The 12,341-nt window shown below is 40.2% G+C and overlaps 1 protein-coding gene across 1 annotated transcript; it reads left to right on the top strand.

The window, feature by feature from the left end:
- Positions 1-956: 956 nt before the first annotated feature.
- LOC121415718 (glycine receptor subunit alpha-2-like) lies at positions 957-6,919 on the top strand. The gene is made up of 4 exons (XM_041609039.1): positions 957-996; positions 2,452-2,681; positions 5,021-5,152; positions 6,102-6,919. The coding sequence occupies exons 2-4, from the start codon at positions 2,484-2,486 to the stop codon at positions 6,546-6,548; spliced, it is 777 nt and encodes a 258-aa protein (XP_041464973.1). The 5' UTR covers positions 957-996; positions 2,452-2,483; the 3' UTR covers positions 6,549-6,919.
- The last annotated feature ends 5,422 nt before the right edge of the window (positions 6,920-12,341 follow it).

The raw sequence follows: 12,341 nt of genomic DNA, 5'->3' as shown, positions 1-12,341 counted from the left end.
GGTTTGAAATTAGGATAAATTTATCCTCATGTAGGTTTGAAATTAAGATAAATTTATCCTCATTTAGTCTTGAAATTAAGATAAATTTATCCTCATGTAGGTTTTAAATTAGGATGAATTAATCCTCATGTAGCCTTGATATTAAGATAAATTTATCCTCATGTAGGTTTGAAATTAGGATAAATTAATCCTCATGTAGCCTTGATATTAAGATAAATTTATCCTCATGTAGGTTTGAAATTAGGATAAATTTATCCTCGTGTAGCCTTGAAGTTAGGATAAATTTATCCTCGTGTAGCCTTGAAATTAAGATAAATTTATCCTCATGTAGGTTTGAAATTAGGATAAATTTATCTTCATGTAGCCTTGATATTAGGATAAATTTATCCTCATGTAGCCTTGAAATTAAGATAAATTTATCCTCATGTGGCCTTGAAATTAAGATAAATTTATCCTAATGTAGTTTTAAAATGAAGATAAATTAATCCTTGTATCAGCAGGATGAACTGATCCGTACAATTGAAATAGATTTGTATGATATATTTATTTGATCTGTTTTTCCTATTAAATGGTTGTATTAATTGAAATGCTGTTTCCGTTTGTTTCTTTTATTGTTATAGACTTGCAAACATACATTGAATTGCCAATAGTCATTAAATAGAGTGATTGGAGAGAATGTGTAGATGAGAGAACAAGTGATAAAAGTGGTTGTTACGTGCAAAAATGTGAAATAAATATTGTGGAGTGAACATGAAGAATATTTGAAGAAAGGTGAACAAAGATTCATTCATTTTGAAAAGATTTACTGTTTAAATTTAAATGCAGAGGCCAGCTATCACCCGTAAGGTGAAAGCTTGAAATTGTTGCTTGGACACCCCCCCCCCCAATTTCGACTCAGGCCCCATTCAAGTTCCGCGGCCCATCTGTTAAATTGAACCAAATAGGGCCTTTTGACTGGTGTAGATTTCTTCGATTGTACTGAACAGCATTATAATGGTTAGTAATCACATAATATATCGTGTTCGATTTTTTTTTGCTATCTATGTCAACTATAATGGAATAGACGCTAGATGGCGCTCATCTATTTTAGGCAACTTACTCGATTCTATCATAAAGCCAAATACCCCCGGACCAAACAAAGCCTTCATAACAATTTATCCCAATTTATTATGGATATACCTTTTTATTTCGATAATGGTCTCCGACAGGACTGATGAAGTGATTGATGTATCATCATAACCATTATCAGAACGAAGTTGGCTCAGTCGGTAAATGTCTGCCCGCGCGTGGAATGAACCTATCACAAATAGGTCCATGGTCGAACCAATCGTGGGTTCGAGTCAACCCCGGGCGGACGACTGAAGACAATGCGTTGTGTGTACACTAAGGGCGGAAATCTCTCCCAAAAGGTAGGGGGCCAGGGGCTGGAAAATTATTTTGACAAGCAGAAGAAACATATAAGAAAAAGGGTTATCACCCCCAAATGTCAGTCATCTTGACCAAAATAAATTTGACCAGCCAAAAAAGGGGGGTAATCGCACCAAGAAGTAAGGTCATCTCGTCCAAACGACATGTTTCATTGGCTTTTGGATGATGGATTTCTTTCCATCATATAAGACAAAAAATAGCCGGGGGACATTGTTTTCACGTACTATTTTGGGTAGGGGGACGCGTCCCCCTGGGATTTCCGCCCATATGTGTGTGTAAACGTCTCTCCCCTGTTTCATGGATGCAGGTTATGTTACAGTGGAAACACTCCATCCCTCGGATAGGACGTTAAATGGAGGCCCCGTGTAGAGGAGAGTCACCACCTTTGCACGTTAAGAACCCACTGCACTATTAGAATAAGAGTAGGGGGAAACCCCGGTGTAGTGGTCCTCCTGCATTCCCCAACCAGTAATATCGGGAGGGGAGGCCTGCGGGTCATTATATAGGCGACCAAGATTGGCTGACTCGCCCAAAAATGCGCCTTTGAATGTCTCTGACAGATTATGGCGCTATATAAATGCTGCATGCATCATCATCGATCATCATCATCACCATCATCATCATCATATCGTCTCGACCACCATCATCAACATCATCATCAGCATCATCATCTTCATCATCATCGTCGTCGTCGTCATTATCACCACTTTCTTCTTCTTTATCATCATCATCATCATCATCATCATCTTCATCATCATCTTCATCATCAACATCATCATATTATCATCACCACCACCATCATCAACATCATCAGCAGCAGCATCATTATCATATCATCATCATCATCGTCGTCGTCGTCGTCATTATCACCACCTCCATACCACCACTTTCTCCTTCTTTATCATCATCGTCATCATCATCATCATCATCATCACCACCATCATCAAGACTGCATTTTTTCCTATTGTAACCATTTTTATGCCTTCTTTTTGTTAATTCTTCTTCTCTCTGAACACGGGATAGGGATATTCTCCTGTATCCGAGCCCAGTTTACCATGGAACGCACCCTGGGGTATTACATGCTGCAAGCATTCATCCCGAGTATTTCCCTGGTAATGGTATCATGGGTAACCTTCTGGATCGATGTACGAGCCTCTCCAGCTCGGGTAGGTCTCGGTGTCACCATCATTCTCTCCGTCATCTCCAAGACCAATGGTGTCAGGCTCGATATACCGCCCGTATCATATCTCAAGGTATGTAGCATTGTGGACGGGAATGCACGGGAGGAGGGAAGGGGGACTGTTTCGGAGAACCAATGCCCCCTCCCCTGGTTCGACATATGAAATTTATCCAAATCAGTTAAACCTTAATAGGCCCCCATCTCACTAGGATGGCGATCATGGCGACCATGGCGATCTGTCTAAATCCCGCAAAGCGTAGCAGAATCGTCCTCGAATTCTATTTTTAGCCCGCGAGGCGATTGCACTGCAACTTCACTGCGACGGACCTGCGCTGAAGGCGATGGTAATACGCTGATAGTACGACGCTGCCACTCTCTTGCTACGATTTGAGGCAGATATGATGCGCTGCTACTGCGATCAAAGCGACCTTACAACGAGGCTCATACGCTAATTAGGACCTCGGTACGGTGGTGCTACGAATGGAGCGATTGTGTTACGTTCATGATGGGCTCTTGAAACGATTTCGAGCAATCGGCATATTAATCGCGGCACATGAGACATTTTTCAGTCGATTGCCAACCTCCGACCAAGATATGGATGTCCAGAATTTGGTTGGACTTATACATCTTAGCATTATACAACAACATCAGTTAGAAGTGGAATACAAGGACCTGATACGAGGACAGAAAGAGGCCGAAAAGATACTGGATCCAATCCTGGCTCTCACTTAAGTCATAATATACAATATTTATTAAATTTCATTCCGAAAGGATGTCGATGAGCCTAATATAGTTAATATGAGGGTTCATAAAAGAGCATAAAATCTTTGATATTCTGTTTATTTTATTCCAAAAAAGTTTGTCACTCAAAATTGTTAGGTAAATTCCTTTCAAATGTTCTTACAAGAAGTAGTCCACTGATGTGAGAGCACTCATAAAGGAAGGGGGGCACAATGCAAGAATCCCCATAAAGTGTGCTTTCCTATTCAATACATCAGTGATCGAATCATTAACAAAATTTAATATTGTCTGTCACTGTAGTTACAATTCATTCTAATTTTAAAACATAGTCAATTCATATATTTTTGCGGAGGTAACCTATTTCGTCATCAAGGCTCAGCAGTAAGATTTTCATCCTCCTGTAACCCCTCTTCCTCCTCCTCCTCCTCCACCACCACCATAACCTCTTGTTCTTCTCTTGGACCGCCTGCATAACAGCTTGGGCAGCTTCCCCTTTTGGTCCTTTTTCTGGGAGGTATATTTGAAAACGTCGTGTTGTCGCCTCGTAATCTGTTGAAAATATAATAATCCGCCACCATTGGCACGGTGTTTTATAGCAGCGCGGACGGTCGCTGCTCAATCGCTGCTCAGTCATCAGCGGCGCAGCAAAAGCGCAACGCGAATGCCTGCAGCGGGCTGAGAACGTGTGCCACATGCCACCCAAAGGGAAAGCGTCGCGGTGGAAACGGTGTGAAGCGTGTCGACGGAAGCAGCGTAGCAGAACTGTGGGCAACATTGGGAACGGGCCTGAAAACACGGGCGATCACGGGCGATCGGTGCCGTTTTTAATGCGCTTCTACTACGCTTTATGCGTTGGAGCTCCGTTACAGCTACGAATATGTCGTTTGTAATACGCTCTTGACTCGATTGTGATGCGCTTTAGCACCTCCGCGATCTCGCTACGTAAGTTTTGAACATGTTCAAAATTTTGTGGCGACCAGGAAGATGGTGGCGATCCTTGCCGCTTCAGAAAAGATCAAGGTACGACGGAGAAGATTGAAAAGATCAAGCCACGTTCAAGCTACGATATACCACGCTTTGTCGATTTTTGACGATCGCAGCGGAATCGCCATCTAGTGAGATGGGGGTATTATGTAGCTGGTACACAAAGAGACAGAGAAGTGAAAGAAGAATGGAGGAGGATCAGTAGAAAACTGAGGACGGGGACCCGGGGATCATGGTGGAGAAGTAGGTAACGGTGGGTTATATGCAGTGGAATGAGGATAAACGTAGAAGGGAAGGGAGGAACAGCTATAGGTGGAAAGGAAAATAGAAGAGGGGCTTCCAACTTTTACTGACATGCAGTTATAAGTGACTACCTCTATTTATGAATTCAAAGTTTGAAGATTTAGCCGGGGATTTAGCACGGATCAATAGACCCATTCTAAGACCTATTTCATTATCAAGACCATGAAGACAGTGTTACGATAGGATGGGACTTTCTTAATGACACGACATCAACTTTAGCTGCTGTACGGTTGAAGACCAGTTTCACAAGTCCCAAGTACTTTTGACTAATTGTTAACGCATTCCCTCACTAGCTTCCGGTGCATTATACCACATCCATTATACAGTCCTGCGTTGTTACCTGCCTGTATTTATTAACAAATGATTCTTCATTTTATTCTACAGGCGATTGATGTATGGTATACAACATGTCTTCTTTTCGTCATCGGTTCCCTCCTCGAATACGCCTTGGTTCATCATCTTTCTCTTTCTCCAAAGAAGACCAAGCAGAGAATCTTAGCTGTCAGACCAAAACAGGTAAGAATATATTTCAACCTTGATGACTAATTCCCCTTCAGCAGTTACAAAGAATGATATTGATGGATGAAGTAATTGATATTTGATCAATACACTGTTTTAACTGTTTGACGAATCTACTGATCAGTTGGTCAGTCGGTAAATTAATGGATAAATTTATTCATTCATCATTCATTAATTCATTCATTCAATGATCTGTCAATAATTCTATCGATTCATCTGTCTATCCAGCCTTTATGAACAAACGTCATTCATGTTTGATTGATCATTTTTCTTAAAACTATGTTGACGAATCTGCTCATCAGTTGATCAGTTAGTCAGGGGCGGAAATCTCTCCGAAAAGGTAGGGGGGCAAGGGTCTGGAAATTTTGACAAGCAAAAAAAAAAGGTCATCTTGTTCCAAAACGCACGTTTTATTCACATTTTGAGTGATATATTTCTTAGCATCACCAAAGACCAAAATTAGTAGGGGGACATTTGATATTGTGTCCCCCCTACTATTTTGAGTAGGGGGGACACCTCCCCCCTGGGATTTCCGCCCATGCAGTTAGTAAATTAATAGATTTATTCAATCATTCATTGGTTTGTCAATTATTTATATCGATTCATCTGTCTATCGCGCCTCTATGAACAAACATCTTTTGAAAATGAATTATGAATTATATTCTAAATCAGTTTACAGTCAACGTTCTACCAATTCTATCAATCGACATTTTAATCAGTCCCTCATTCACATCAATCAATCAATCGATCAATCATTCAATCAATCAATCATTCAATCATTCAATCATTCAATCAATCAATCAATCAATCAACCAACCAACCAATGACCTCGATGGGCTATCGTTGCCATGACTGTAAAGGAACTTAATGCTGAATGTGGACGTAATCCTCCAGTTCGTTCATGATCGGTTTTTTTTTATTATCGTTACCATGATTACCATTTCAGGATCCTCCAAATCAAGAGAATATATCGGTGGTTAACAATGGATCACTCTATAACATTTCGTCGTCTCATCCAACACCTTCACAAAATCAGCTCATACGGCGAGATGCAACAACCGGTGAATTACGGACACTAGCAACAGCGCCATCTCTCGACAACAAACCACAACCGGCGTTGCAGACGACATCGAGACCGACGAGTCGTTTAGATGGGTCGCTGCAAGGGAAGGATACCTCTGACAAGCGGGGTCAAGAGGCATCGGCATTGGACCACTGTCGCGCCCTCCCTGGAGAAGCGCACCTGATCGATTTGATTTGTAGATGGCTTTTCCCAATTGGATTTGCAATTTTCAATATTTGCTTTTGGGCATATTATATGCCACCGCATTACACCCCCGCTTATCTTGCGAACGACGAGAAATTTGTATCGCATTCTGTTGGCGATTTATAGTTGTAGTTATCAGTTATATGCCGGTAACTCAGCTTTATGTGTCAGATCAACAATTTTTCAATAAAGCAATTTGATATTAAGTACATGCCTTATTTTATATTCGAGACTTTGAGATGATTGATATACCAGTTTTGATACAAGAGATTCATAACCAGTCAGTTGCTGTAATACACTGTTTCAGCGGTATGCGTTTTCCCCATTCATTTTTAAGAGGGTAAAACAATCAGAAGCAATTGAATTTCTCAATATGTGTACATGTTTTACATGAAACCGTTAAACAAGTGAATATGAAAAAGGATATCGTGTTCAAGTAGCGTCAATGAATAAAACATATGTATTATAAACAAAATGTATATGTATTATAAAACAAAATATATTATAAACAAAATGTAAAAATTATGTATTATAAACAAAATTAGCTGATATCTCTTTCAATTGTTGTCTCCGGAGTTTCATTTTGTTTTTTGTTTAACATTTACTTCTAGAATGAGGTTATGAGATATTATACAAGAATAAAAAGAATTTACGAAACATATCAGTGAAAGTTTAATTCATTGACAATTACCATTTATCGATGTGATTTTTATTTGTAAAATGTTGATGATTCAAACATTCTTTGCGGGATTCATTTTCCAATTGGCTCTCCGTAATAAAATCATACTTAAAGAGAAGATTCACCCTGACGAAAAGTTTAGTATAATAATAGCAGAAAATAATTTAAAAACTATTGGTGAAGGTTTGAGGAACTGATTAAAGATTTTTTTTTTTTTTTTTTGGGGGGGGGGGGGTAACTTGTGACGTCATATACGAGCAGCTGCCCCATATTATATTTTTTGATGGTTCATGATGGCTAAAATTCAATTTCTTCTTTCAGGATCGGGTGAGAAATAGTTTGTCTGTTGATGTACGAAAGGAATAATAAAACCCATTTTCATTTTTTGTTGTTGAGAAATTGACATTTTAGTGATTTTTTTAAGTTCATGATACATGAGAAGCTGCTCGTATGTGACGTCCCAAAAAAAATGAAAGTCTAATAACTTTTAAAGGGGAAGTTCATCCTGACGGAAAGCTTTTTGTAAAAATAGCAATTTTTTTTAAATACTGGTGAAAGTTTGGGGGAAATCCATCAAAGATTTAAAAGTATCAGAATTCTATAAAGCTGTCTTAATCTTTGATGGATTTTCCTAAAACCTTCACCAATATTTGTTATTATTATTTTTTGCTGTCAGGGTGAAGTTCCCCTTTAATGCAACAGTCATACCAACAAACAAAAACTCCAAACGGACCGATGATAATGATATTAAATACTATTTAGCTTTTATCGGTCTGGAGTCGAATTCATTTTTGTGACTTTTGCAACAGTAAAAAACAGAGTCAGACTCTAAAAGTAGTCATTATGCATGTATAAAAAAATTGCTCAATTCACCCGGGTTGGCCCATCCCGTGTCTCCTACTCACATATCCTAACTCACATTTCCTCGTTTTGTCGCAGCTCTTCTCACTTTCTTCTTTATTCCCCCCTCTATATGATCTCTCGGGTTGCGTATATAAAAACGTGAGGTGTTTTTATACTTCTCTCTTTCTTTCCTTTTTTCCCCATCTCCCACTCCCCCCCCCCAGGCCACCCCCCCCCTCTCACTATGATCTCTCGGGTGATTATATCAAAACGTAATGTTTTGTTACTTCTCACTATCTTCTTTATTCCCCCATCTCCCCCACCCCTCTCTATGATCTCTCGGGTGCGTATATCAAAATGTTATGTTTTGTTACTTCTCACTATCTTCTTTATTCCCCCATCCCCCACCCCTCTCTATGATCTCTCGGGTGCGTATATCAAAATGTTATGTTTTGTTACTTCTCACTTTCTTCTTTATTCCCCCATCCCCCACCCCCTCTCTATGATCTCTCGGGTGCGTATATCAAAATGTTATATTTTGTTACTTCTCACTTTCTTCTTTATTCCCACATCCCCCCCTCTCTATGATCTCTCGGGTGCGTATATCAAAATGTTATATTTTGTTACTTCTCACTTTCTTCTTTATTCCCACATCCCCCCCTCTCTATGATCTCTCGGGTGCGTATATCAAAATGTTATGTTTTGTTACTTCTCACTATCTTCTTTATTCCCCCATCCCCCCCCCCCCCCCCTCTCTATGATCTCTCGGGTGAGTATATCAAAGCGTTGTGTTTTGTTACTTCTATCTCTTCTTTATTCCCCCATCTCCCCCTCTCTCTATTATCTGTCGGTTGAGTATATCAAAGCGTTGTGTTTTGTTACTTCTCACTATCTTCTTTATTCCCCCATCTCCCCCACCCCTCTCTATGATCTCTCGGGTGCGTATATCAAAATGTTATGTTTTGTTACTTCTCACTTTCTTCTTTATTCCCACATCCCCCCCTCTCTATGATCTCTCGGGTGCGTATATCAAAATGTTATGTTTTGTTACTTCTCACTTTCTTCTTTATTCCCACATCCCCCCCTCTCTATGATCTCTCGGGTGCGTATATCAAAATGTTATGTTTTGTTACTTCTCACTATCTTCTTTATTCCCCCATCCCCCCCCCCCCCCCCTCTCTCTGATCTCTCGGGTGAGTATATCAAAGCGTTGTGTTTTGTTACTTCTATCTCTTCTTTATTCCCCCATCTCCCCCTCTCTCTATTATCTGTCGGTTGAGTATATCAAAGCGTTGTGTTTTGTTACTTCTCACTATCTTCTTTATTCCCCCATCTCCCCCACCCCTCTCTATGATCTCTCGGGTGCGTAACTATATCAAAATGTTATGTTTTGTTACTTCTCACTTTCTTCTTTATTCCCACATCCCCCCCTCTCTATGATCTCTCGGGTGCGTATATCAAAATGTTATGTTTTGTTACTTCTCACTTTCTTCTTTATTCCCACATCCCCCCCTCTCTATGATCTCTCGGGTGCGTATATCAAAATGTTATGTTTTGTTACTTCTCACTATCTTCTTTATTCCCCCATCCCCCCCCCCCCCTCTCTATGATCTCTCGGGTGAGTATATCAAAGCGTTGTGTTTTGTTACTTCTATCTCTTCTTTATTCCCCCATCTCCCCCTCTCTCTATTATCTGTCGGTTGAGTATATCAAAGCGTTGTGTTTTGTTACTTCTCACTATCTTCTTTATTCCCCCATCTCCCCCACCCCTCTCTATGATCTCTCGGGTGCGTATATCAAAATGTTATGTTTTGTTACTTCTCACTTTCTTCTTTATTCCCTCATCCCCCCCCCCTCTCTATGATCTCTCGGGTGCGTATATCAAAATGTTATATTTTGTTACTTCTCACTATCTTCTTTATTTCCACATCCCCCCCCCCCCTCTCTATGATCTCTCGGGTGCGTATATCAAAATGTTATATTTTGTTACTTCTCACTATCTTCTTTATTCCCCCATCTCCCCCACCCCTCTCTATGATCTCTCGGGTGCGTATATCAAAATGTTATGTTTTGTTACTTCTCACTTTCTTCTTTATTCCCTCATCCCCCCCCCCCTCTCTATGATCTCTCGGGTGCGTATATCAAAATGTTATATTTTGTTACTTCTCACTTTCTTCTTTATTCCCACATCCCCCCCTCTCTATGATCTCTCGGGTGCGTATATCAAAATGTTATGTTTTGTTACTTCTCACTTTCTTCTTTATTCCCTCATCCCCCCCCCCTCTCTATGATCTCTCGGGGTTGGTATATCAAAATGTTATATTTTGTTACTTCTCACTTTCTTCTTTATTCCCACATCCCCCCCTCTCTATGATCTCTCGGGTGCGTATATCAAAATGTTATATTTTGTTACTTCTCACTTTCTTCTTTATTCCCCCATCTCCCCCACCCCTCTCTATGATCTCTCGGGTGCGTATATCAAAATGTTATGTTTTGTTACTTCTCACTTTCTTCTTTATTCCCCCATCCCCCCCCCCCCCCTCTCTATGATCTCTCGGGGTTGGTATATCAAAATGTTATGTTTTGTTACTTCTCACTATCTTCTTTATTCCCACATCTCCCACCCCCTCTCTATGATCTCTCGGGTGCGTATATCAAAATGTTATGTTTTGTTACTTCTCACTTTCTTCTTTATTCCCACATCCCCCCCTCTCTATGATCTCTCGGGTGCGTATATCAAAGCGTTGTGTTTTGTTACTTCTATCTCTTCTTTATTCCCCCATCTCCCCCTCTCTCTATTATCTGTCGGTTGAGTATATCAAAGCGTTGTGTTTTGTTACTTCTCACTATCTTCTTTATTCCCACATCCCCCCCTCTCTATGATCTCTCGGGTGCGTATATCAAAATGTTATGTTTTGTTACTTCTCACTATCTTCTTTATTCCCCCATCTCCCCCACCCCTCTCTATGATCTCTCGGGTGCGTATATCAAAATGTTATGTTTTGTTACTTCTCACTTTCTTCTTTATTCCCCCATCTCCCACCCCCTCTCTATGATCTCTCGGGTGCGTATATCAAAATGTTATGTTTTGTTACTTCTCACTTTCTTCTTTATTCCCCCATCTCCCCCACCCCTCTCTATGATCTCTCGGGTGAGTATATCAAAATGTTATATTTTGTTACTTCTCACTTTCTTCTTTATTCCCACATCCCCCCCTCTCTATGATCTCTCGGGTGCGTATATCAAAATGTTATATTTTGTTACTTCTCACTTTCTTCTTTATTCCCCCATCTCCCCCACCCCTCTCTATGATCTCTCGGGTGCGTATATCAAAATGTTATGTTTTGTTACTTCTCACTTTCTTCTTTATTCCCACATCTCCCCCACCCCTCTCTATGATCTCTCGGGTGCGTATATCAAAATGTTATGTTTTGTTACTTCTCACTTTCTTCTTTATTCCCACATCCCCCCCTCTCTATGATCTCTCGGGTGCGTATATCAAAATGTTATGTTTTGTTACTTCTCACTTTCTTCTTTATTCCCACATCTCCCCCACCCCTCTCTATGATCTCTCGGGTGAGTATATCAAAATGTTATGTTTTGTTACTTCTCACTTTCTTCTTTATTCCCCCATCTCCCCCACCCCTCTCTATGATCTCTCGGGTGAGTATATCAAAATGTTATGTTTTGTTACTTCTCACTTTCTTCTTTATTCCCACATCTCCCCCACCCCTCTCTATGATCTCTCGGGTGAGTATATCAAAATGTTATGTTTTGTTACTTCTCACTTTCTTCTTTATTCCCCCATCTCCCCCACCCCTCTCTATGATCTCTCGGGTGAGTATATCAAAGCGTTGTGTTTTGTTACTTCTCACTATCTTCTTTATTCCCCCATCTCCCCCACCCCTCTCTATGATCTCTCGGGTGCGTATATCAAAATGTTATGTTTTGTTACTTCTCACTTTCTTCTTTATTCCCACATCCCCCCCTCTCTATGATCTCTCGGGTGCGTATATCAAAATGTTATGTTTTGTTACTTCTCACTTTCTTCTTTATTCCCACATCCCCCCCTCTCTATGATCTCTCGGGTGCGTATATCAAAATGTTATGTTTTGTTACTTCTCACTTTCTTCTTTATTCCCACATCCCCCCCTCTCTATGATCTCTCGGGTGCGTATATCAAAATGTTATGTTTTGTTACTTCTCACTTTCTTCTTTATTCCCCCATCTCCCCCACCCCTCTCTATGATCTCTCGGGTGCGTATATCAAAATGTTATATTTTGTTACTTCTCACTTTCTTCTTTATTCCCACATCCCCCCCTCTCTATGATCTCTCGGGTGCGTATATCAAAATGTTATATTTTGTTACTTCTCACTTTCTTCTTTATTCCCACAT

This window comes from Lytechinus variegatus, chromosome 5 (genome assembly GCF_018143015.1).
Source record: "Lytechinus variegatus isolate NC3 chromosome 5, Lvar_3.0, whole genome shotgun sequence".
NCBI classification, from domain to species: domain Eukaryota; kingdom Metazoa; phylum Echinodermata; class Echinoidea; order Temnopleuroida; family Toxopneustidae; genus Lytechinus; species Lytechinus variegatus.
Note: the sequence above shows the minus strand (reverse complement) of the source record. Positions and strands in the feature narration are given on the sequence as shown.